General features: G+C 38.6%; 1 protein-coding gene across 7 annotated transcripts in view; it reads right to left on the bottom strand.

Moving 5' to 3' along the window:
• The window catches only part of LOC131684829 (segment polarity protein dishevelled), a 39,539-nt gene extending 12,756 nt beyond the window's left edge, over positions 1–26,783 (bottom strand). For 3 of the 7 annotated variants that reach the window (XM_058968024.1, XM_058968028.1, XM_058968027.1), the window contains exons 1-2: positions 26,464–26,783; positions 5,202–7,037 (exon numbers count right to left, since the gene is read on the bottom strand). In XM_058968024.1, the coding sequence (XP_058824007.1) occupies positions 5,202–6,882 (1,681 nt within the window). In that variant the 5' untranslated portion in view covers positions 6,883–7,037; positions 26,464–26,783. Of the gene's footprint in view, positions 1–5,201; positions 7,038–7,121; positions 7,319–26,463 lie in introns of those variants that run through there. The other 4 variants (XM_058968026.1, XM_058968030.1, XM_058968029.1 and 1 more) reach the window with 2 other exon arrangements.
• Between the last annotated feature and the right edge of the window lie 453 nt (positions 26,784–27,236).

The raw sequence follows: 27,236 nt of genomic DNA, 5'->3' as shown, positions 1-27,236 counted from the left end.
GTAAAAATATAAAAGTCTGCAGATTGCTACAAAAATCTTCAATAAATGCGACGTAGAAATGTAGTATGTATATAATTTAAATGATCAAAAATGTTGAAGGCTGGTGTATAAATTGGCTGGCATAGGCTTTGTTCTGCTAAATATTTGTAATCTGCAAAAGATCTGCAGTGAAAACGCAAAATCTACAGATTTACTAATATATATGCAGATCTGGCATCCTTTTAGTATTCCCCACAGGGAATTCATCCAAATGGTGTAAAAATACGGGGAAACAAGGCAAGATAGGTATTCAGAATATGGGGTTAAATGAGCAGCTTGCACTATTTTTGATTTTTTCAATAGTTAGAGGTACCAAATCATCGCGGCAATAGGAAGTAACGAATTGGGGATAAAAAAGGAAGCATCCTATCATATAAAATTTTTTGACGAGAAAGGTCTATTACTAAACAAATTAAGACGCCCGGCCGTTGTAAGTTATATATGGGACAATTATGCGTGGAACGGCTGTATATGCGGGCGTGAAAACGAAAGAGTGTCAAGTTCCTGTGTTTATATTTATTGCATTATTTTCCAAAACCTGTTCATTTCTTGAAGGGTTGGAAGTACCGGTTTTACCGTTACCGAAAACCGGTAAAACCGTCCCAATATCCTATACCGAAATACCGATTTTAGAAGAATAAAAAACCGATATTTTCGGCGGAATTTATGCTCAAGCGCTTTCATAAATTGAGTATGAGTATTCGAATAGCATTTTTGGATACCAGTGACAAATCTGACCTTGATCAATCTGTCCTACAGCGTTTTCGTTTTCGACAGACTGAAACCCGTTTTAATTTCTGGTGAACACCACCTTTATGTCCGAGCATTTGGATAACCAGAAAACAATAAACCAGCTCTGATTTTCCATGAATTTGTTTTTCAAATCTCGGAACGCCGACTGCATCTAGCTAACCAGTGTGCTTTTTGGACCAATAAAAGACGACATTTTGCATCCTACGATTCCAAAAACCAGATGCTGAATCACATTCCATTTTTTTTATTTTGATTATATAGGTTTTAACCGATAGAAAGATGAACGACCACTTTGTTTTCAGTAATGAGAGATCCCCAACGTTTCGAAGGTCTATGCCTTCCGAAGATGAAGGCATGAAGGTTTCAGGGAGATAAGGCTCTTTTCGAGTTAGGAAAAATATCTTTGGAAAAAGTTTTAACCCTATACGCGGGATTGAGAATCGAACCCAGGTGAGCTGCGTATAAGGCAGTCGATTTACCAACTACGCTATTCCCGCCCCTTAATGTGGGGTTTGGAAAAGATTCACAATAGCATAAGAGTAATCAAATCAACACTCATAAAGCTTTCTTCGATATTGTAGTACTTTGAGAGCAAATCATGCTCTCTGCTAAATGATGCTTTGTATGTTAAGTGATTATTTTGAAAACACAGTTTGAATTTTCTTAAAATACCGGTTTTTACCGGTTTTTTCATTTCCAATACCGAAAATACCGGTTTTTTTAATCGTCCGGTTTGCCCAACCCTACCTGTCACTGCTCATAATCGCATTTTTGTCGTGTTATTTGGGATTCCTTATCTACAGTTATTACCAGAGACAATAAAATATAATCACCTGAACTTTAAAATCATTAAAACCCGTTTTTTTTTTCTGTAACGCTTCAATGATTGAAGTAAGGATACTGTGAAGGTGTAAGTTATTCAACGTTCTAACTGGATTGTATGTCGTTTTCCGGAATACCATTTCCCGGAAAACCATTTCCCGGATTGCACTATTTCCCTGAATATCATTTCCCGGAATATCCCATTTCCCGGAATATTGTTTCCCGTTATGTACCATTTCCCGGAACGTACTTTTTCTCGGCAAGTCGTTATGCTATTGAAATCTGAAGTACTTTGAGAACATTTGCATTTAGAACTATGTTGCTACTCAAATATTTGTTTGGTACCCTTCACAGCTTGTCTTTGCTCGTTGATCATGTTATTGAATTAAAAAAAAAACTAATTCTCATGCATCTGTAATTTTATTTGAAATCATTATCAATCAATCGAAGGTCCAGAAAACAGATCATGCTAAAAAGAAGGCGATACCAAAGAAGGTCGTAATTTAATTTAAAATTAATAGCATTTCAAAAACATGCTACGAAAATTTTAAAGAAGGCAAATCCATTTCATTTTATTTATTGTATTTGAATCAATAAAATTCTACAATTATTTCCATTGATTTGCTCTTGTTCCAAAGAAGGCTAATTCACAAATTTTTAATACGATGTGAAATTTAAAATAACTGGAGGCGTTTTCAATGCACTGTTACTGTAAACAAATATTAGTGAGAATAAAAATCAATAAAATCAAGTCCAAGAGTATTTTCAGAGAAACTTCATATAGATTAAAACAACATTCTACAAAAAAATCCAAGGAAGAAATACATATTTATAAGAAGGCAGCATCTCAGACAGATACATTCACAATCTATAAAATTTCAAAGGTTCCAGGAATATTTATGAATAAATTTTAGGAAATGTTTATATTTTTTCGCAACCGATTACCTAATCTTCATGAAAATTAATCAACGTATTCAGGGCATTTTTAGAGTACTTGTGATTGATTATCATAAAAATATTGCCAACGTTGTAGAAAACACTGTTTTTTCAATTTCAAAGATGGGCGCATTTCGAGGCGTTCTAAAATGATCGTTACGAATTTACACCATTCTAGAGTACGGTATAAGCATATTTTTCTTTGCGTAATAATGGAATGAATCAAAATCCCAAAAATGGGATTCATAATACGACTTATGCAGCACAAAAATATCAATTTCAAGTAATTTGTTCAGCATTTTCCCGCCAGCGTTTTTTTTTTGAATCCGGGCCCAAAATCTATCTCCTGTAATGTTTGACCTAGTGTCAAAAACTAAAGTTTTTTCTTGATACCTTCCAACGATAGCAAGTGACTTACGTAGTAGGGGAGAGTGGGTACGCTTAATCCCACTTTTGTTTTTTTCTAATAACTTTTCAACGAAATAAAAAATTTTATTGCGAAATTCACCATCTTGTAGTCAATTCGAATCGCTATGAATAATGTGTCAATCCGAATACTATGTCCTGTCAGTAATATGAACAGTTTTGAAAATCATGTCAAAACGAGGTTTTTGTGAAAACGTGTGGTAATTTGATCCCCCGCCTACTAGGGCTAAAGAAACAAAGCAAACTATGACCTATAGACACGAAAGTTTAGTTAACCACCTGTCCTGACAAATTAACTAATGATACTACCTTTTTAGATGCACGACATACTTTAACCACAGCAGAAAGTCAAGACGAGTATTTACAGTAAATCAGTGCTGTTTAACTGGCTTTTCCAACTTTCAATAACTTATATCATGATTTGTTCACGGAAAAAACATTTTGGATAATAGAGCCTGGTACTTTATGAAAATGATGCTTTTCTATTTCTATACATTTCAAAAGTGTCTGAGAGAACTAGTGATAGGGATCAAGAATGTCAATTGTCCCAGGGGTCAAAGATACCTGTTGTATAAGGTGAACAAAATAAAAATTTATTTGTATGTTTTGTGAATTTTTTTATTCAAAAAACGTGTTTTTCTAGACAAAAACCCTTAGAAAGTAATCGTAAATGAAAATATTAATAAATAATTAGTTCGACTATCTCATACAACCGCTCAAAAAATTGTAAAAAGATCTTCGAGATGGATTTAAACACATATTTTCTAAAATATATCAGAACTTATCCAAACCAAATGTAATACATCAGATTTGCTTTTTAAACTTCATAAACGAGCAAATACTTCATTTTCTTTTTATATTGTGATAACTTTATTCGTATTGATTATGAGATATGGCCAGGGAAACAAATATTCCCAAGGATGAAGTGTCCTCACTCTCCCCAATATTTTTCGTTATTTTAATTTTACATGAAACGCTGAAAGTACCATTAAAATCAACACCCCATCATTTATAGAATATCAATCCGTATTTCAATTTCATTGCTTTCATTTCTCTTAGTCTTAAATTTGCCGAAAATAGCCAAGAAAATCGATACAGACATCATTTATTAACTAAAAACTTTCGGAAGTCGCTGGAGAAAATTATTTAGAATATGCTGTGAATATTTCAAAGCTCGTGGTTTGAAGTGGCTTTGAAAAAACACGTTTGAAGTTTTTAGTACCCTTGGAGTTTAGTTAAAAACGATAGGACAGTATTGATAATACATACAATTAGGTATTCTGTTCGCCTTCCATGTTCTATCATTTTACCTCCATAACAAAATTTCCAAATCTTAAAAATTCTACAGTGGTGTATTATGCTTTTCACCGAAAATTACTACCCGACGGAATCGATTTAAAATAGTAAAAGAATTGAAAATATATCATTTTAACTGAATCCGCAAAATTTTGAACAAATATCAGGCAAAATATAGGGCCTGTTAGTCAGGAATTGGGCGGTCATGAATTTATTCACCCTTTCACTACGGTGGGAAAATTGGAAGTATTTGTTACTATTTTGGTATATTTAATTCATTGATATCCCTTCTATTGGTGTGCTTTTTATTCTCCACTCGATTTTTTTAAATCCTCCCAAGTTTCTTTTTGGTTCAAAACCAAAAGTCGTTTTTAAGCTGTTTATATAATGATCAATTTAAATTAATTTTCTTAACATCGCGGAATCGAAAAGATTTATTTTACCACAAAAACCACCCAAGATAAAAAAAAATTAAAAATATTTTCAAACAACTTTTCATGTTCTAAAGTAGGTAAAATCTCCTAGAACACAATTAGCTGCATACCAGGTCTTCTAAAAATAAGTTTGGTCGGTGAGGTACGAGTTTTTTTTATTTACCGGGAAGTGGTATTCCGCGAAATGGTTTTTCCGGCAAATGATACATTTCGGGTAACAGTTTTCCGGGAAATGGTACATTCCGGGAAACGATATTCCGGGATATGGTACATTGGTATTCCGGGGAATGGTATTCCGGGAAATGACGTACAACCTTCTAACTGACCTAATATTGCAAGGTCTTTCAACTACAGTATGGCAAGTGCTTCAAATACCACACTTACCCGAATGTTCAGAAAACCAACCACACTGTTCGCGCTACCCCCCACAGAAACCGAAAACCCCGAAAAGCTAGACAGGATCTCACGGAAGCGAATGAATTCCAAACAATGTACCTGACATGTCTTGCTCATTACCGCGGTTCGAGGATCCGGACGACTTGTTCGATGCGTTCGCGATCGTCATCTGATTGGTCTGCTGAATGACGGCCGCGATGTCGCTCTGCGACGCGGACGTATCCTTGCTGGTGAGGATGTCGGAACTGCTCGAGCCGGACGACGGGTGCCGTTCGCCGGTGCACCCGTACTGGATCGGCTGGTAGCCGTGCGACGGGTTGTAGTTGCCCGAGTAGGTCATGTAGATCGGTGGATTTGGCAGTGGTGCGATATCGCTGAGCATACTCTCCGTATCGTCCAGCGACATGTTGGAGATGTCCTGCCGTATACCGTTGCCGATGACGTAGTAGCACTGCTCGGAGAAGGTCAGCTTGTTGACGGTGTGCTTGATGTAGCCCCGCCTCAGCATCAGCGAGACGTACTTGCGTGCGTCCCGCCGATCGCCGATTCCGTCCACATTGTCCAGGATCCAGTTGACGACATCGGCGCCGATGAATGCGTTAGGAATTGTGATTTTCAGCCACATCCGGTCTCGAATCTCAAGACCACTGTCGGGTTTGGTCATTGCACGTACAATTTCTTTCATGTCCATATCGACATGTAGCCGTTCAAGCACGGACTCGGGAAGATCGGTGTTGATAGTGTCCTGCGAGCGAAGGGCGGCCGTGTGGGCAACCCATGCACCTGGATCGATCGGACGAACCGGTTCGGTGCGAGGAATCGTGAAGTATCCTTTGGGATTCGGATCCCAACATTTGGCAACAACTAGTTTGATCGGTCCAGGCTTCTGAACCACTTCGCGCAGCACACGAACCGCCTCGTCGTTGGTCATATTCTCAAAGTTAACATCGTTCACCTGTAGTATCATATCACCGGGTTCGATTCGACCATCGAGTGCGACGGCTCCGCCCTTCATTATGCTTCCTACGTAGATTCCACCATCGCCACCTCGATTCGACTGTCCGACTATCGATATACCGAGGAAGTTCACCGTATCCATATTGATCTGGACTGTGATGATGTTGAGGGACATTGTGGAATCGGTGACGGAACTGTAGGAGGAGGTTCGAGACATCGATGGCGCTCGCTTTTTGCGCCGCTGAGGCTTTTTCCGTACCTGTAGCCGTTGCACGCTACTACATTCAGTCATATCCCTATCTAGTGTGATTTCACTCTCCGTTTCGAACAGACTGGTCGAGTCCAGATCGCTGGACACCACCGAGGCCGATTGGTACGTTAGCGGGTTCATCGGGATGTTCATCATGTTGTTCATCGGTTTGTTCATGGTTCGCAACTGAGCGAGTGTCGGTCTACCGTCGATCATTTCAGTCGGTTGCATTTCCGAACAGTCCGACTGGTTAGAACCGTCGGCCGTCACCAACCAGGACACAACCTTCCCATTGAAGCATGGCAATATGGTGGAATCGTCCGCTATTTCCTCCTTCACTACCCCAAAGTCAGCATCCATCGATTTGAAGAAGTACTTGTAGTTGATGTTCTGTTTGTTCAGCACCAGCTTGAAATCCTTCAGTGTGACCTGGCTCGATGGAAGTAGGATCTTAACCAGGTACGGTGTCGTTTCGTCGTCGATATGGTAGATGACCTTGGTCTCTCCGCCGCAGCCACTGCCACTCGTTCCGCCACCGCTGCCGGAAGAGTTTTTGTCATCCATCGTGTACATGCTGGATGTTGCTAATTTTTTGATTGCCACAAACACAATTCACTGGGGTTCGAAAATTGTTTGTTTTTTCACGACTTTAAGCTCGTTCGGTAAACTTTTTAGATTCACTTGTTAGTCACTTTCTTCATATCAAACACATTCGTTCGCTGCACATTCTGAAAAGAGGAACGAAAAGGCAGAAATTAGTTTTGTTGAAACAAATATATCTGCGAACTGAGTAGATGTATAATATAATAAACCTCTAGGGTGTTGTTTGCAGGCGAATGCTAATCTAACGGATGAGAGTTTTCGACCCGATCCATGCTGTCAGCTGCAGAGCAACTTGGTCGAGATTAGTGGTAGCGCAGCGAAGGAGCATGGATTTTGTTGCGACCTGAATGCAGCAAACTAATGGGAGAAAACCGCACCGTTGTAGAGAGGCATATTTTGCATGTGCAGCCTCACCGCAGCGAGCGCAAACATTTCTAGCCGGTTGGCCGCAGGCCACAATCAACGCACTATCATCCGTGATGGCTGTTCGGTGTGACAAGCCATGGTTCACTTCAACAACTATCTCTGTGAGTCAACGTTACACTGATACTAGTCCGTACGATTAAACTAGCTGTGTGAAATAAAATATCAACTGTATGTGCGTTTATAAATTCTAAAAAATGGCATTGTTTACATATGACGAAACGTACGAAGCCTCTCATACGTGAAGTCAATGTGTAAGTTTTTTTTCCAGTGCAGACACTTATCAGCAGAAAAGTTGAATGAGATTGTTTTGCGCTTTCCTCCAGCGTCCTGTTTTTTCCGGTACTGGAGGAAATAAGACGAAGCAGAAACTGGCTGAACACTGCTAGGCGAGGGTTGGGCGTATTGCGGTGAATTTGCGATTGCTTTGACAAAATTGGACGCCGCTTATGCAAAGTTAATTGAAACTTAAGATTGGTGAGGAGATCGGTGAATTGTTTTGCTTTTCGAAGGAAATGATTTAATGATTACAGTAAACACACTAGCTCGTTGCCTGAAAAACTGAACGCCGCAGCTGCTAAGTGCAGTTTAAATGGCACATTGATTAGCACGTTATTGGGAGCCCTAGTTCTAGTTGGAAAGACCTGTTCAACTGGATGATCAACTCCGGTTTTAGCATTATAGCTGTGGTAGATTCATTCAATTTTAATATTACAGTGAAACGTAAGATAAATGCTACCTATTTTAATTTCAAAATAGGTCGACTGACTTTCGTGCCCAGCAGGCAGCAGCTTCGGATGATTTTTCATATTTTCTTCCCCAGAGCTGTTGCTACTTTATTGGTGTGGGTGATCATCGCCAGCTCAACGTTGTAATGTTTTTTGTTTTTTTTTTTGTCCGAACAGGAATCTTCCAAGAAGTGGTACAATTCCTGTACCTGATCGCTGAAAGGCTCCTGCACTGGGACGTGCTGGCCTATGCAAATCAAGTGCAATGATAGTAAATGCAGGGGCCTGCCGTGTTATTATTACTTTGCCAGTTCTTCTTTGGGTTCAATTCAATCGTGGATGGGTCTCTACAAAGGGAACGCTGCTGCACCAATATTTGCGCGGCTACATTGCCAGCTGCAAGTTTCGGTACATTATGTACAGAGGACACTAATTTTTATGCATTATTTTGTTGTATCCATGGTTAATCTTATAGTATTTATTGAGATTTTTTGCATCTTGCAAGTCACTCGGTGCTTTTACGTTCTTCGGAAATGATAAATTCAAAATTGATCCTTTCATGCCCAAATTTTTTCTAGCGCGCGTAGGATTCCAAATCTTTTTTCCTTAGGATTGTTGGGGCTGAAAAATATGAAAAAAAATCTGTGTTAATCAAGATAAATCCTTCCCCGCAGCTCGGTTGCGCACTGACGATCCTTTTACAGCATAGTGTCTAATAAAAATGTGAGTGCACTTTGCCAGATGGTGAGATTAAGTTGACTTTAGATTACTCATCGTATCTAGTAGTAGCAATATCAGAGCGCTCAAGGTTATTTGCATGAGGTGTGGCCCAGGTAGACGTATTGCATGCTCGTACACTAACTCGGCGATCGAGAATTGAAAATCTTCGCGGAAAGCTGTCCGGAGTCCCAGCATTATCGACGGGAAACGGTCGTTCTAGTGTTTAGAATGATACCTGCTTTTAAAGTTCGGTGGAAACGTTCCATCAAACCGTTGGTCTGGGGGTGTTACGCGATCATTCGAATGTGTTTGGATTCAAAAGCTTTCGGCAGCTCATGGAACAGATCTGACTCAAATGGCCTGCCTTGATCAGAAGTAATCGTTTCAGGTAAGCCCAAATGGGTAATTCACTTTACACCAAGGGCTGTTATAACACTTTCCAACGCCATATCCGGTAGAGGCACCACTTCGGGTCAACGAGTGAATCGATTATTGTTAAAAGGTAACGATGTCCACCAGACGGTGACAGAGGTCATACTAAATTCACATACCTAGATGTGATGAAAACGCGCACCAGGAACGGGGAACTTTTGCAATGGTGCCTTAGTATGTCGGGAGTACTTTGAATTGTTGACGTTGAATACATTTTCGCACATATTTGTTAATACCCTGGGGATGTACTAATCCGTGCATGTGCTTCAAAATAAAATTTCGATAATTGAAAAAGAATGTACGACCTAATCCTACTACGTGAAATATCGCTGTACATTAACTTGCCGGCCAGTGGGGTTTGCCGAAATCTATCGGCGAATGAATGCTTACTGCCAGGGTGGCTAACCCTACGGATTTTCCCGTAGATCTACGTATTTCTGTCCTTTCTACGGACCTACGGATTAACTCGTGAGATCTACGGAATTTTCAAAATTTCTTCAGAATTCTACGGAAGTTTAGTAAAAAGAATACGTATTCTATTTCATGACATCAAATAGACAATCATGTATGTTTTGAATTCTGAAGCCAACCGAATCGTAATCGGTTGATGAATTTGAGTAGGAATACACAAGAATCCAGAATTATATTTTTGCAAAATTTGACTGGTATTCAATCTAGAACATTTAAATTAAAGTTCGTATAGTTCGTACATTTGAAGTACAGAGCAACGCGAATTCCTATAATGGACGATGAGGGCTTTCTCTCACGAAGGCAAATCGTCGCTGTTGTGCTATCTTATGACAAACGCCATTGAGTTAGATATGCCACATTACTTGTTTGAAAAATCTCTACAAGGTGGCGTTTTCAGAATTTTGAAATTCTACTTGGTTACTTAGATATAGCGAGAAACATGATGAGAAATTGTGAGTTTTTTGCTTCAAATCACTGTATCTAGGGATTTGCTCAATTTATATTGAAGTTTTAGACGTTTTTATGTGTGAAAATGTCTGAGGAACACAATGGCATAAACATTTTCAAAAGAAAATTACACGAGTTGTGAGAAAAACACAGTTTTAGTTTTAAACTGGAAATGAAGCTTTGGCTGGAAATATTTGGCAACACTGTAATCAAAAATAATATTTTTTTCCAGATCCCCTGACTCATTTCCTTCAAAATGCGTTTCACCGATTGTTTATAGACCATATGAACGCAAAGATATGAATAAAAGTTAAAAATTTATAATTTTTTTCTATGGAATATTTTCCATAAAACGATTACGACACGTCATACAAAGTTTGTCATCAATACACGCCTATGACACGTGTGAGTGCGACTTTTGTTTACATTCATAGTAAAAACTCGCAACATAGTCAACCGATCTTCGTAATATTTGAGAGATTAATGCAGAATAGATAGAAGCATCAATTGTCTTCTTTGGATTGTTTATACCATTTATAAGTTTCAAGATATTCAATCTCAAACTTCAAAAATCGTTTTTCTCGAAATGCGCTAAATGGCGCTTGTCATAAGATAGCACAACAGCGACGAAATGGGGAATACTATTGGTACCTTTGAGCCAATATTAACTCTGGGTTGAAAACGTGAATAATTTCTTCGATGATAAATAAATTCATAAAATGTTATCGGAGCCAGTAACTGAACTTAATTTTGTTTCTTGTGTTAGTGTGACAGATCACCGATAAACTCAACAGATTATTCGCATCGAGAAAATCGGATTAGTATTATAGGACAGAAGACTGAAGCTGAAACAAACATGGGGATATTTTGTGGAACCAGAAAATCTTGTTCAAATTTGTGCAGTTACTGAAACCAACTCTAAAAACTTTGAACATGTTCGAAGAAGTTGTTAGGATATCTGTATTGAGTTATCTATCTACATTTATATCCGGAAATTCAATATTGAATTTTTACACCAATACGAACCCCTACAACTAGGTAAGGGCTCTCGATTTTAATAATTGCTCTTTAGAAGACTAACCCTATATTTTGGGAATACAACTTGTGAACTTATCATCTGTTTGTGGAATTCAAGGTAGTCCATGATTCAGTGCAATAAAATCAGCTATGGTCCCAGATAATGTTTGAACTTGACTTCCCGACAAATTGAATAGTTTAGGTTAAAAACAGGCTATATCTTTGGCTATTAAACATCCGACTCGTTTATGACGCTTGCTGTACTGAAGCTGAGCAATGCACTTCCTGATTTGTTGTTGAAGAGTGATTGAAAGTGCGATGCCAAGAACAGCTGTATGAAAGGAACACAACTATCATTAAAAGATCCCGCATGCTTCTTGGTTTCTGGGTAACTTAGACAGGCAACGTACGGCAATTTACGTATTCAACTAAAGTCCCGCAGCCTATGGACACACACAAAATTCTTTTCATACATATCTCTGATACTCCCTGTTGCTTTTTTCAGATATGAGGTGCGGTCGTTGACGGAAATTGATTATCAACTGGTATGCAAACATGCAAGGCTTATAAAGTACAGCAGGCTACAAATAACCGGGTATGTAGCTAGTTTGCAGGAAAAGAAAACAACTAAAGTTCTGTTCAGTTGTGAACCTGGATGTCGTTGGTGCAGATCCCGCACTCGAGAAATAGGTGAGCCTTTTTCGCTCAAAATTGGAATATAGCCTTAGGCAAGAATCGTCATGCCAACGAAACGATGATTGGATTTCTTCAAACAAGTTTTTTTTCGAGCACACGAAGTAGTTCGACGAGATGAACTTTAGAAAGGTATGACAGTACTCCGTTTATATGCAGAAAATTGTGCGTGACATGCCTCCGAGGAATTACATAATTTACTCAAAAGCAACGATGAATTCCCAGATGCACTAGCGTCATGCGAAAATAATGATCTTGACAGAATCAAACTCAATTTTTGAAGTACCTGCTGATCCGACAAAGAGTCGATAGTTGAATTCATACAACTGATTTCAGCAGAAAGGCATTGGTCCACGCGACAGGAGATATGTAACATTGATTGTTATTCATATATAACCAACTAGCATACGCAATAAAGAGCAACTGGTTTGTGTATTCGTGGCCAATAAAGGACCATACGATTCTGTAGCAATTGTTATCTCGAATAAACTTCACCGTTAGTTCTAAGTAACTATTCGTATAAGTTCGTACAATTTTAAATAACTATTTGTATAAATTGTTTTCATTACCCGTGGCTTCTGTTACAGAGCTACAGATTTGCGAAAAACAATGTAAGGTATCTTTGAACATTTTTGAACTCTGGCTGGAAATTCGCGTATCGAGTTTCCCAAGAAGGAAATTGAGCTGGTTTTCAATGAAGCATGGTCCTGCTCAACTTCAACTTCTAATAAAGGATAGAATGATCGCTGAAGTTTCGCATTTCAGTACCTGAAGGGTAGTTCGATTCATAATGGATTTGAAAAAGATACAACCGGATCCGATATCGTTAGACTAAATGTCAGCAAGGAATTAATTTTATTTGCGCATTAATTTGATCTTGGCGGAGTGTTTACCTATGAAACTTAAAAATATTATATCAACGTGGAACCAATACAGTAGCGTTGTTTGTGTATTGCCCGAAATCGAATTCTGGGATATCCCTTCAGCCACGTGCGGAAAGTATTAATACCTTTACGTGTGTTTCTCTCAAATTCAGATTACACGTTCTGCATAGAATACACGTCCATGAAAGAGAATTTTCGCAGGAGTCCACATCATCTACGTTCGCTGGCTATACACACTATGCACATCTCTTTCATATTAGAATCACTGATAGTGCAATATGCGTGTATGGCAAGAGTTACCAAGACATCGAGCATGTTGTTTGGTCATAAGATTCCTTAAATGTCCGAGCTAGATCACTCAGTGTCCATATTCGTGATATCTTGGTCAGCCGGGATCTGCCATTCATGTCGCTGATCTATTGTTTTCTAAAGATCGCAAATATGCTGATGTGAGTTCTTTCTAAAGTCCATTATTTCTCAGAAATTGAACCTCCATATTTTCGGTTTCTCGCATATACCAGCTATTGAGATTCTGCAGCACACCTGTTCGTTTCGCATTCCCTAATAGGGTGAAACTAGGCCTAATAGGGTGAAACTAGGCACTTTAACCTATAAAACAGAGTCGGTGTTAGTTCTTTTATATGTAAAGTATAATATGCAAATCAAATCAGGAAGTAACTTTTTCAATTATTCGCGATAATACATAGAAATGTAACTGACCTTATAAAGAGAATATTTTAACCATACTTATGTTGTTTCAGATAATTCAAATGTAAACAGAAAAACTGATTAATACACTCAGGTTTTTCAACACGGTTTTTTTGCGCGGTATTTTTTACGCGGTTTTTACGCGTATTTTGAAATTTACGCGGTTTTCATTTACGCAGTTTTCATTTACGCGGATTTTTGAATTTACGCGGTATCCATTAACGAGGTTCCCATTAACGCGGATTCTTAAATTTACGCGGATTTTGAAATTTACGCGGTTTTCATTTACGCGGATTTTCCAAAGAGAAAATATCAACTATTTCCAAAGCGAAATTTTCTTCCTTGCTCATTCGGGGAGCCATTCGCGCGAGTGACGGAGGGTTAAGTGAAGTTGCTGAAAAAACGCCCCAGGGCTCCAATTCAGCTTTTTAATAACACGCGAAAGTTAAAAACTAATTCCAAGATAAAACGCTACATCAATCGGGATTGAAAAAGAATCCAAATTTACGTTAAAAAATTGGACTTTGGCGGGTAAACTCAAAATCTACGGATCTGATTTCACAAAAATTTGGGCACACTGCTTACTGCCTCTGCTCTCGACAATGCGTCCGCTACGATATTTTGCTGTTCGCTTATGTGTCGTATGTCGTTGGTAAATTACGAAAAATCTTGAAGGAGTCGTTCCTTATGTGGTAATCTACAGTTTGCGTTCGATGTAAGGGCGTGTGTGCAGGGCCGCCGAGAGGGGGGGGGGGGCGGGGTATTTCCCCCCGAGCCCGGAGTTCTGAAGGGGGCCCGGATTTTTACCAGAAACTAAAATTTGACAAATACTTTTTCGACAAAAAATTATTTGAGAATGCAATTAAAAATTCAATATCTTGTGTATGAGGTAACTAGAATAGCGAAAATTCTAAACTACTGCACATTTGGTATCAACTAACCAACCTAATTCTCGCATCGAAACAAGATCAGACTCGAGCGGGCATAGCGAAATTTGTACATTGAATGTCATGTACGCAGCTCACCTGGGTTCGAATCCCAACCCCGCACACAGGAATAGAGATTTTTTATAGGAAAATTCCTAACCAGAATGAAGAAGCGAATGACCTTAAGGTTAAAATCTCCATAATCGAAACAAAAATATGATCAGACTTGTAAGGGTTTAAATTTAAATGGTTTGATTAGAAGTCATGAGGTTGTCTTCAAATTTTGCCAATATGAAATCGATTTTTTTGATCTATCGAATTTCCAATTTTAGAAAGCGCTGGATTAGTATCGAAAGTTATTATTGAAATCCTGCTTAGGGTTGCCACACCGGTTTTTGGGGGCGATTTCCGTGTCTTCGTTCAGGTAAATTCGAATTCGCCCGGAAGAATCCACTAGATTATTTTGCAATTTTGAGTTGCCCTTTTCTCTACCAGGAATCGTCCAGCACCCAGTACTCGTAAACATCATAATCGGGTTGCAGGGCCTGATTTTTAAGGAGGGCCCCTCTTGGCGTTGACAAATATTATTTTAAAAGCGCCATTTGGGTTTACTTTGTCCCATTGAACCTTGGCTTAAATGGATCAATGTTCCTCACAAAGATTCTCGAAAGAAACTGGAGTGTGATTTCACACCCCATGTTTGTTTACTGAGGAGCAGAGCGAAGCTCGCTCGGATTATCCTTCACAGCGAGAGTGGCTGGTGCTTTTAGATTCTTTGTGAATATCTGAGGAAGCGAAGTACTACACCCAACTAAATCAACAAAACTGTTAACAAATGCAAAAACATACAACTAAATGTGAACGGCACAGAGTGCTGACCAAAACAATACACTCTACGCTGAATGTGAAGAAAATAAGATATTTTTCCTCTTAGTGCTACGAGCTACTTAAGAAATAAAACAATGCATATTTATTTGTTTTTAAGCGATTTATACAATAAATAGCAATGGAAGCGCTCCAAAATTCTGTCGAGTGATCACTTCAATTCGAAATTCTAATTAATTTCAACGCATACCCATGTGTCTCTTGAAGTCTATCCCCTGCTCAGTAAAACTCTGCTGGTCAAAATACCATTAGAGGCGGTAACCCTACCTCTATTTGAGAGCTCAATTGGCCAAATGAGTCATAAAAAACTCTTGATAAACCAAAAATATTTCGGAATTAATTCAAAAATTAAAATTTAAAATCTAATATATTTGGTACGCCGTTCATTGTTACAAAATCCATAAAAAAATCATTTTTAGATACGAGATGATAGCGATACGTTTTTGTCAAGGGATCGTACTCAAATGACGGAGCTTTTTTCTGCGATTTTCGACTACCAATTCTCCCTCGCAAAGAGGCCAGGGATAGGAAAAAATACGTTTTACAATTCTTTCAAATACGGCCTTTTATCAACATTTTCATTATAACAGGTGTGCTAACATACCAACAAAAATAAGAGAATATTTCATGTTTTTATAGGATTGTGAATGTTTTCGAAAGCAGCATAGCGTAAAATTCAACCACAACCCTTATTTGAAATTTAATCCAAGTTTCTCATTTTTTCCATTTTTTATTCATACATGGATTTTTTTTAATTTTGTTGAAATTTCATTGATCTTTTTTTCAAGGTGTGGATTATATTTGTATTTCTACAATTTTAAGATTATGCCTTTTTTTATCTATTTTCGTGCTTTTATTTTTTCCATCTTTTTACATTCCTTACTTTTGCTTTTTTTCTATTACTATCATTATAACTTACTTTAGTTTATAGTTCTCTCTCTGTTATTTCATTTTATTCGAAATTTTTCGAGAATATTCTGCTTTCTTTATTTTATTTTTCTTATTGTTTCATATTTTAATACCCTGCTCTTTGTTTGTTTCCTTTGTCATTCCATCTCATTTTTAGAATTTGTCTATTTACTACATTTATTCTTATAATAGCCTTTTTCTATTTCCCTTTTTTCTTTTTTTTTTGCATTTCCAAAATTCAATTCCAATTTGTCTTATTGTTTAATTTTTTACCTTTTTTCTATTTTCTTCCTTATTTCTAGTTTTTAGCTTTTCATTTTCCGTAGTTTTATTTTTACCCATTGTTCATTTAATATAATTTTATTTATTGTTTATACCTTTTTCTTAAGATTTAATTTCTTATTGTTATTTCTTCATTGTTTCCATTTAACCTATTTTGAAACAACTTTTTCTGTTGACCATTTTCCTATACGTTTACATTGATTTTTTTTTTATTTTCCTAAAAAACATTTGATTTATCTTTTTTGACACTATGCGCACTTGTTCTTCACTTTACGTTTTGTTCGTTGTTTGAATTCGTTTCAAATTTCATTTCTAGTGTTTTTTCAGTTCTTTAAATAATTTAATCCATTTTATTCATTTTCTTCGTGTTAATTTTTCAATTTTTTTATTCTACAGTATACCATGTTGGCTTTTTCTACTATTTTTTGTTTTCCATTTTGTCTGTTTGCTCCGTTTTTGATCAATACTTCCAATTTTCTTTACTTTTTCGTCTTTTCATCATTCCAATTTTTATAAATTTTACGGTTCGTCCATTTTTTTTAAATTTCTCTATAGTTATTTTATTCTTGTCTTTTATACATACTCCTCTAATTTTATGCATTCTTAACGTTTTATTTACTTTTTCTATTGCTTTAAATATTACTTGTTTTTTTGTTAAATAAATTTTATTATTCTTGATTTATCGCGTTTTTCAGCTTTATGCAATTTTTAAATTAATGTTTGTATTCTTTTTAGTAGTTTTTTTCATTTTCATTGATTCTTGAAATTTTTCTTACCTTCTTGTCGATTTTTCATTATTTTCACCAGTTGTGCAATAATGTTCGACTTCTTTAATCTTCGCAATATGTTTTTCTTGTTTCCTGTTTTCTTTTATCTATTTTTTATAGGTTTCATTTTGGTTTTTCTCGATTTAACATTTTTTGATTGACATTGACATTAATTTGTTTATTTGGTTGATTTTGTTGTTTTTAGCTCTTTTGAACATTCTTTTAATATTTAGTTTTCCTATTGGTTTCTTATCTTTTGCCGTTAGTCGCCGTTTGGCGCTTCTCAAAGTCACCAAAACTATCGAAGCGAAATTAAAAAACTCCCAAAGTATAAAAACTCTACTTTTTGTTCCTTCATTGGCAACAACTAGAGCTAAAAACTAGTATATAAATATAAAATTTCAGTGTACTATACATAGTATCAGTGAACTCCAATGGATTTCAAACATTAACTTTTTTATGCGCAGGCAATACATAGTGGTAGGGCCCGTACGTTGGACCCCCGGGCCCGTATTTTCTCTCTGCGGCCCTGCGTGTGTGAGTGGCTTATGATCGGTGAAAATAACGAACTTCCTGCCCTCAAGCATATGTCAAAAATACTGAACAGACATCTTCATTGCAGTGAGCTCTCTTCTGAACGTTGAATATTTTGCTTGGGCTGGCGCAAATTTCTCGGAATAAAAACCGAGCGGCGTCCAATGTCCGTTGTCGAATTGCTGAAGTACAGCTCCGGCCGCAGTGTTCGATGCATATATAAGCAATCACAGCGGCTTCTTTGGATCAGGGTAATGTAGTAGTGCTAATGATTGCTTGCACCGTTCAAACGCTTCAGTGGATTGAGTAGACCAGACTAGCTTCCTCACATTGTTCTTGCGGTTATCGGGAACTAATCGTCGCAGTTCAGCTTGGACATCGACAGCTCGAGGAATAAAGCGTATGTAGCAGTTTGCAAGAGCTAAAAAACGTCGTAGTTCTTTAACGATTGAAGGCAACGGGAAGTCTGTTACTGCTCGGACACGCTCGGGAAACCAGCTTTTTTTACCGAATAGCCCAGAAACTCGACGCTAGGCTCTGCAAATCGACTTTTTGCTACGTTGATGAGCCCATATGCACAAAGGCAACTACGAAATCTAGGTCGGCGAACACTTTGTGCATGAACCGTTGGAAGGTCTGCATTGCACAGACCGAACTGCATACAAGTGAATTCGAAGACCAGCTCGACCGGAATCTGATGGTATGCTCTTGCTGTTCAGTAAGTCATGGATGTGTGGGACTGGGTATCGATCTGGTAGTGTTATTTGGTTCAAAGCACGGTAATCTCCAACGAATCTCCGATCACCGTTTTTCTTCCGTACACAATGCAGCGGGCTGGCCCAAGCGCTGCCGGAACTCCTGTCTTACTGCTTCCAGCTTGTCGGGTGGCATTCTGCGACATTTAAAAGCCACGTGAGGAGCTTTTGTTTGGACGCGATGAATGAGTTTTTGCGTCTGCTCTCATCTATTTCCTTCCAAAAACTGAAGCTAGAATGTCTGTCACACCAACCAAGGCCTGCTTACTTAAAATCATTCTTCCGTTTGATTTTATTGCATCAAGACAAGAACAGGATGGAGGTTGAGTAGATATTGAGGTTCAATAATGATTTATTATTTTATTTATGCTGGCTCATACCCTACAATAACATTTACCGTAAACTTTTATTCTAGTTCCGTTTGCAGCGTGAAGATCAAACGAAGTAGGTCCTTTCGATCTATCATTATTTGTAGGCGGTACGATGGAAATGTCGGAACCGGTGTCAATCGGAAATTTAAAATTGCTCGTACGGTCGTGAAGAAATATGCGGCGACTCGTAAATGAATCGTTGACCCCCGTCGGTCCGGATGAACAATTGATTAGTTTTTTGAGTGGTTACACTTGCAGGATTCGCGGCATTTTAGTGCACGTCCGCCATACTTGCGATGATATCAACAAATTTCCTCTTCTCTTGACGATCTAGACGCCGAACCGGTACGTTGTGAATCCCTCCGTGACACTCGCATATGCCGTATCTTGGCCACGAGAACCGCCATTTGGTCGTTGTACTCGTTCACGCTGTTGGCAACTGCGTGGAAAACGTAGCCAAAAATAATCTAAATTGATAAGTTTTATCAGTTTTCATTAATATTGCAACTTAACAAAGTTATATGGAAAATTCATTTTCCGTCGTCAACGTAAACTGTCCCTGGCAGCACTGCTCCATCGGAGTTCAATCAGACTAATTGCAATAACTTCAGTTCTAGAGCTGATCCTTGTAACTGTTCACACTCAAATGAAAGCCAATAGCCTTACTTGTTTTTGTGAGCAAATCTTGCCTCAATCAAAAGTTATAGCTGCTTAACCCTTTCATGCCCAACTTTTTTCTAGTGCATGTAGGGTTTCAAAACTATCTTTTCTTGAAAACGGTGGGGTCAAGAAACACGAAAAGCCTTTTTTCATAAAGATAGGTGCCTTCCTCGCAGTGCTAGAAGCTGCTCAATTTTTATCTTCCAATGCTCAATACAATTCTCCTAGAATTTTTACAATAGTTCAATTGCATGAAAAATGTAGCCAAAGACAGTCTAAATTGATAAGTTTTATCAATTTTCAATAATATTGCAACATAAAGAAGATATATGAAAAATTCATTTTCCGTCGTCAACGTAAACTGTTCCTGGCAGCACTGCTCCATCGGAATCCAATCAGAATGATTCAGTTCTAGATCTGGTACTTAAAACTTTTAATACTCAAATGAAAGGCAATAGTCACATTTATTAGCCTTACTTGTTTTTGTGAGCAAATTTTGCCTTAATCAAAAGTTATAGCTGTTTAAAAACGTTGTTGTCCACAAACAACATGGGCATGAATGGGTTAAAAACGTTGTTGTCCACAAACAACATGGGCATGAATGGGTTAAACCAAAGGCGTTGTTTACTTATATAAAGGCTCGCACAGAATGAAGCCAAATCTACCAATCGAACATGTCACCGGCTACCTATCGTGCAAAGTAAACAAACATACTTCTTTAGCTATGCCCTCATGCGTGCTCGCAAGGGGAGTATTGTTATTGGCAGGAAAAATCTTACAATAATAGGAGTGAAAAACTATTTGTTTATACATTTACCTTTTCTCATTTCTTATATTGCTTACAAAAATCAGCAAGTTAACAAGAACATGATGAATGCATATTTTAATTGATTCACCGAACCTCTACAGTGCCATTGAATGACTATCAGGCTTATTTTCTCTTTTTTGTATAGTTGATAAATTCACAAACGGAATGTTGCAAAACGCTTTATTATCTAAGTGTGAATATTATGACATTCTTCTTCAAAGATATTTATGGTAAGTGATTTCGAGTGTTTTCAGGTTTGATGAAACGTTTTCATTACCAGTAACGAGACTCGTGACGTCTCGAAATATCCTCTACAGCGCGCTAAAAAACAAATAAACAACTATTTTTTTATGCAAAATTCCCAAGTGGGAAAAATTTTGGACAAGACCAATTTCTTTGTGCATGAGGGCACATGCCTTACATGAAGTATGGTTTTTTTGTTTTAGTGTTTCGGATTCTCCTCGTCAGTAACTAGCACCATTTGGGTGTCCAGTTAGACTATGTATCTGAACTAGTACCAAAATTAGCACTAGTTAGACACTAAATTCCAAAAAATCACACGTCTTGCGTGAACACTAAACCACTGGCTTATACCGAGTGATGTCTCGATAGTAAGCACAGCGGTTCTGTTTGCCGACGAGGAATATGAACCGAAACTGTCTTTTGGTATGAGTACCAAACGCCTGGAATTATGCAAAATTCCCAAGTGGGAAAATTTTTTGGACAAGACCAATTTCTTTGTGCATGAGGGCACTATTTTTTTATTTCGAATATAGAGGTTTTAACCTTAAGGTCATTCGCCTCTTCGGGTTAGAAAAATCTCTTATGAAATTTTTTTAACCCTACGTGCGGGGTCGGGACTCGAACCCAGGTGCGCTGCGTACAAGGCAATCGATTTACCAACAACGCTACGCCCACCCCCAAATAAACAACTTTTGTTACATACAATTGTGCTTCCCCACTAAAATCTTTAAATATAGTATACTTAAATATAGTATACTTTGTAAGTAAAGTGGGATCGTACTAATACATGGTGTGAAGCATGCCTCACAAACAGTATAATTTTTCGAGACAATCTTAAGGGGGCCATATTATTGGCTCGAATCAAAACTCATCGAAATGTCAATTGACGATAGGTTCATCCGGAGTGTTCATTTGTGTTTACATTTTGTTAGCGCTGCCAATTTTATTTTGTTTCCACCACCCAATGTGAATGTGACGTAGCTTTTGCGCGGACGATCCGACGGCGGGTCGATGACCACCTCGCCCGGCGGATCCTAAGCGGCTTTGCGCCGCTTCGGTTCCTAGTCCTCAGCTATGCGTATAAGCCGCATCGAAATGGTACCCCTTAAACAGAGGTTCCTGAAGGGTATCGGATGGTTACCGGAAAGTTGTAAAGGAGCCTGAATTCTAGCTGGTTCCAATTCGTTTTTCGACACCAGTAACATAACCGATTCTAACTAGAATCGGTTGAGTCACTGGAACCGGAATACGAATTAGAACCAGCCAGCCATTCCGGCTGAGTTTAACCGGGCAGTTTCCGAAAATTTAATCTGGGGAATAAAAACTTACTGGCAACGCTCCAGCACCCCGTTGAATTCAAACGATTTCACCACCTGGGCGCCAGTTTGACGGTATGAAATGAACTTTGTTTACTTTCGACAAGTTTTGATTCGAACCAACAACATCCAGCCCTCTTAAGAATGTATTCTGCAATATGGTACACTAGATTACGTTCTGAGTTATCGAACAGGCTATCGTCAAAAATCTTCAGAATACTCCAACTTCACAAGATCCACGTGAAAAAATGAAGACATTTTAGACCAAGACTATATTTGGTACCACCTGGTTTAATTTTTCTTCCATCTGTTCATTATACTATATATTGATCTGATTTGATTTGTTTGATTTACGGATGACTTAGGTTAAGTTCATTAACCATTTTATATCGTCCAACTTATAAGATGAAAGAATTTCAGATAGGAACTATGATAAAGAAAGCAACTTCAAGTTATCTTTAAATTGAAGAGCAGTTGTACGTTATTCAAGCAGTGTTCTTGCAATAAATTTACACTAAAATTTCAAGTAACAATTAGTTTCATTTTCCAACAAACAATGATTCAGTAAATTAACATTAAATGTTAAATGCGTGGAACAAAATGATTTGTTAAACAACATTAAAAAAATAAAAATCAACACATAGTCAACACTAGTTACTGTAAAAGTCTTGTTTTGGTATTATAATATAACATTGGACTTCACTGCAAATGGTTATTATTGTTCTGTCACAGTTTGTCACATGGTTTTGTTACTGTTCTATTCGAGTGTCAAGTTCATCCGAGAAAAATCCGCTTAAATTCCTGCGTCCTGCGTTGACTCAAATTCTTTGAATAAATTTAAACACGTTATTCATTGATTAAATAGCATTCAATAAATCAGATGAAATAATGTTTGAAATGGTTTTCACTGGGATGTTCCGTTTGCTACGATAAAGTTGCTTAATTTTTCATTCAGTATGAATTTATTTTGTGATTTGATCAAAGTCACTCAAAGTTACAGCAAATATTCCGGTTGCCAGAAAAAAATAAATAGTCTGCCCTCTAAGAACGGTTGGTTTCAAAATCGTCCAATGAAGGACGTTCGTTGGACCAATTTGGACAACGTCCAAATAACCGTTCAACGAACGTCCATCGTTGGACCCGTGTTGAACGATTTTGAAACAAATTTTTGGACGTCTCAGTGGGTGTGTTCTACGCAGTGTTGCGCATTCCTCTGTACGGGACTCTATATTGTATACAGACTCTAGGTTAAACACGAGCGCTACGTAAGTTTTATCATGCCTAAAATGACTAAGGATTTCGCTTTCAAGAGACGATGACCAAGCTTAAGTGCTTGCTTGGGGCAACTGAGTCGACCATTGGTAGAAGTTATCGCATTCTTCAAGTTCCCAGGAGCCCGACCGAATATTTCGTAACATATGCGTACCAGGTCAACAAAAGTTATGTAGAATACGAGGTTGGATGTTTGTTTGAAGAATAATTCAACGCGGCAATCTCCGATTGTGTCTTATCGGAAGCGGATGCAAAAATTCGAACAAGGTTGGTGAGTCGAATCGAGGAGAGGACGGCTTGCACAACTATCGTCCGAGTGCCAGTGTATAATGTATCTTCGACACCACACCGCCATTATCGAAGGAACGGGAAACGCGATAATCAGAATGCAGCATTAGTTCCCGAAGCGACATCAGCAGAGCCGTGAGATCACTCCAAAACCGCACAAATCTCCCTCAGAGGGCAAAAAGAAGCCATTTGTTGAAAAGGCGAGATGATGCACTACGCACGGGACGGCAGATTCAAGAACCACCAGTGCTCAGAATGCAGTAAGTAGGGACACAAAGAAGACTACTATTTTATTTAAGTGCAAGAAAGCCTTCTAGGCGCCATTTTTTAAGTAAATCGAGCATAATGGCGGTGCAGCGTCGCAGGAACTTTGTCCCGATCGAGCTGAACCGTATCCCAGTACGGTTGCAGTTTTAATACTGCTGACGACATATTCGTGATACCTGTCGAAGCATGGGAACAGCTTGGAAAGCCAGTAGCATCAGCTGAAACTACTCTCGGAATTTGATTGCTCGATCAGCATCAACGGCGTAACACACTTGGGTACAAATTTCGTGGCGGCGCAGAATCTTCACATCCTGGGACATGATTTAATCAAAACTTTCCCACTTGATTCGGTTCCGATGAGTGTTTTACAACCAAATGAGCGATTGCACCACCAGGGTTGACAGACGCAAAGTCGATTTTCCTAAAGGATTCAGTAGAACTTTGGGGCGGTATACAAAACCAACAGTGGCGCTGGATTTGAAATCGGGTCAGAAACCAGTTTTCCGAGCAAAACGTCCAGTGGCATACGCAAAATATCAAACCATCGACGAAGGTAGTATTCGAATTTGCGGCGACTATTCTGTAGAACTGAGTGACGCATGCCAATTGCATCAATACCCGCTACCGCTGGACACTTTCATGAAGCTTACCAACTGTAATGTGTTCGGTAACGTGTCGAAATCATGTCTTCAGATTGGCGTCGATGGGACAACTAGTATGCTTCTTTCAATTAATAGAGTTTTGGTAAAATTCGATTTTTCTTCTAACGTCTTCAAGAGTTCGTTCAGGCATTCTCAGATCAAATATCTGGGCCATTTGTTTGATTAGCGCAGAGTCCGCTGCGACCCACCCAAAGTAAAAGATATCAAGATCTTGCTTGCACCGACGAACGTATCAGAAGTCATTTTTTCCTCGAAACCATGATTTTTGAAGAAGTTTTTTTTTAAATAGGCGAGCTATTCGATACCATCTGGATGATGTGCTGAAGTCAGAAGCCAATATTAGTTGGAAAACGGAATGGCTGACCGCATTTGATAAATTCAAGCAGATTCTGTTGCCGGATCTCTTCTTGACCGACTATAATCCATCATTAGAAGTCCCTGTGTCAGCCTATGCATCCTCAGTTGGCCTAGAAACCACAATTTTTCATCGCTTCTCGGACGGATCATTGAAAGTCCTCTAGTTATAATATTAGTATATTGTACTATTTGTACTATTGCGAAGGACACGAGCTTTTGTATGTTAGTATGTTTGGTTACGTTAGCGTTGGCATGTCCCGCGTGCTAGCGTGTATATACTTTCATTTATATACTTATTTGTGTTGTGGTTTGCATATTCGCAAAGGTTTTTGCATGTTCGCGTGGCCGTGTTTCGAATATACAATTTTTTGTAGAATTATTTTTCGGTGGGCTTATTGAATGTATGTACCGAGGCTGTTAAGACGGAGGGTTGCGGCTTCCGGGCGCGCACTATTTGCGATCGCGTGGGAATTAGCATTTGAATTATCGCGGTTGAGGCCGTGTTTATGAATTCGTTGATATTAACAGGGTGGCGGGATGTACAGCAGGGTACCAATAAAAATGATCCTGCAATCTCAAAAGGATACTAGAGCACCGCGAATCCCAATTCGAAGCCTGAGCGCAATAGGGCACAGTAAAAAAGCATTTCAAAGCGTTAGTCAGAAAATCCACAGCCGCAAGAAATGCAAAAGGAACGCCAACGCCGAATGGACAAGAAATGCATGAAACACTGAAACCCGGTGTCGTCCCGAAGAAATTCCTTCCCTTTAAAATCGCGCCTTCTGGATCCAAGAAAACTGAGTTGAGATGTGATATGAAAATGTAAACTTTATTCGACACAATCTAGAGGAATGAACCGGGAACTCGACGAAAAAATTAGACGGTGGCATTTTTTCGATAATACATTGAATATCAAGAAGAGCAAATAAAATAGTTATAATTCCGTGATTTTCTGTGAATACAACTTTTAAACTGTAATTTGAGATTAGGTAAACTGAAATTTTCAAAAACATTCGAATATATTTGTTTGTGAACACATTTTAAATACATTTTTTATGTTACCAGCCATTTTTGCAGTCATTCATTCGGATCTCAATATAGAGGATTTCACCTGGCTTGTAAGATATTTTCCTGGTGCCAATGGGTCCCACGAGTGGTATTCAATTTGATAGATACCTATTGCGGTTTTGGGAATCGAAAAATATAAACTACATTGACGTCCACGGAACCGCGTTACACATGTTCTGCGCTATCGCTCCACCTCTTTAATAGTTACTTCTGATAATCCTAATCTTTTAGTATTCCCTTCCTACGCACATTTTGACCGACCATCACACCCTATCCTCAAACATTCAACCGACACTTTGATTGGGAAAAAAAACACAAATTTACACTTGAGACGCACCGCCACGGATACAACCGAATCGATCTCGTCACTGGTAATTTGAAGGATCCACCAAACAATTAGCAATAACCTGTCAACTGACCGATGCAAATTTCCCGACCGGTTGGTTGGCCTTTCTCACCAGTTATCGTACATTCATACAAATTCATTCTGTGAAAATATCAACGCACGGGCACAGACTCCGCTCCGGCAGCGGAATTCAAGTTAAAAAATCACCTCGGTTAATTTTACGAGTAAAAACACGCACACATTTAACGGAACCAGAAAGTATAAGCAGAGCTCGTTCCTCCAGTCGCACAGCGGTCGGCCATGTATACACACCTTTCGAGAACAACGACGAAGACGACGGCTACGACTACGAGGGCTGCTGCTGCTGGTGAGCTGTGTGACGTCAGGCTGGAACATTTTTTTCTTCTCGGCTCACTTTTTCCTCTACACAGCGAACTGGACCGCTGCCTGGAAAACACTTTTCCCGGCACCGAAGCCGTCCATGGCTACAGAAAATCTATCACATCCGTTGGCCACTAATACGGGGCACCTTTCGGTACTAGTTTCCGGCCGAAATTCACTAAGTAATTGGCTAGTTTTTCGAGATAAAACGGAGACCAATTTACTTCTTTTACTTCCTCGGGCTGCTACTCTTTGGGCGACTGAGTTTTTTTTGACGTTTTCTTCTCACTGTCAGACGGGGCGAGGCGAAATCGTGTGAAACAGGGACGGCCGAATCGAATTGTCTACCTATTGCAGGGTTGTGTAAGCGTATGTCAATGTGACAACATTCAGCACAGCTCTATTTATGTACTACGGTCGGAGTGGTTTCCCCTGACTAGAGGTGGTGCTGTAACCGCACTAAGAGGTAAACGTAAGAATCACCCCGGATAGAAATTTACAACACATTCCCTAAAAACAATAGATATTTTGGTTATTACTGTTTCAACATTGTTCGACACAGTGTTCTCGCAGTAGAAACCCAATCACATCAGACCCGGGCGGGCGTTGATAAATCGATTTTTATGTATGCAGCTCACCTGGGTTCTTTTTTTTTTTTTCTTTATTTACGTTACTTTAAATTTTTTTCATTCGTCACGCGTCAC

Source organism: Topomyia yanbarensis, chromosome 2, assembly GCF_030247195.1.
Source record: "Topomyia yanbarensis strain Yona2022 chromosome 2, ASM3024719v1, whole genome shotgun sequence".
NCBI classification, from domain to species: Eukaryota; Metazoa; Arthropoda; class Insecta; order Diptera; family Culicidae; genus Topomyia; species Topomyia yanbarensis.
The sequence above is the reverse complement of the archived record's forward strand: the minus strand, read 5'-3'. Positions and strand labels throughout refer to the sequence as shown.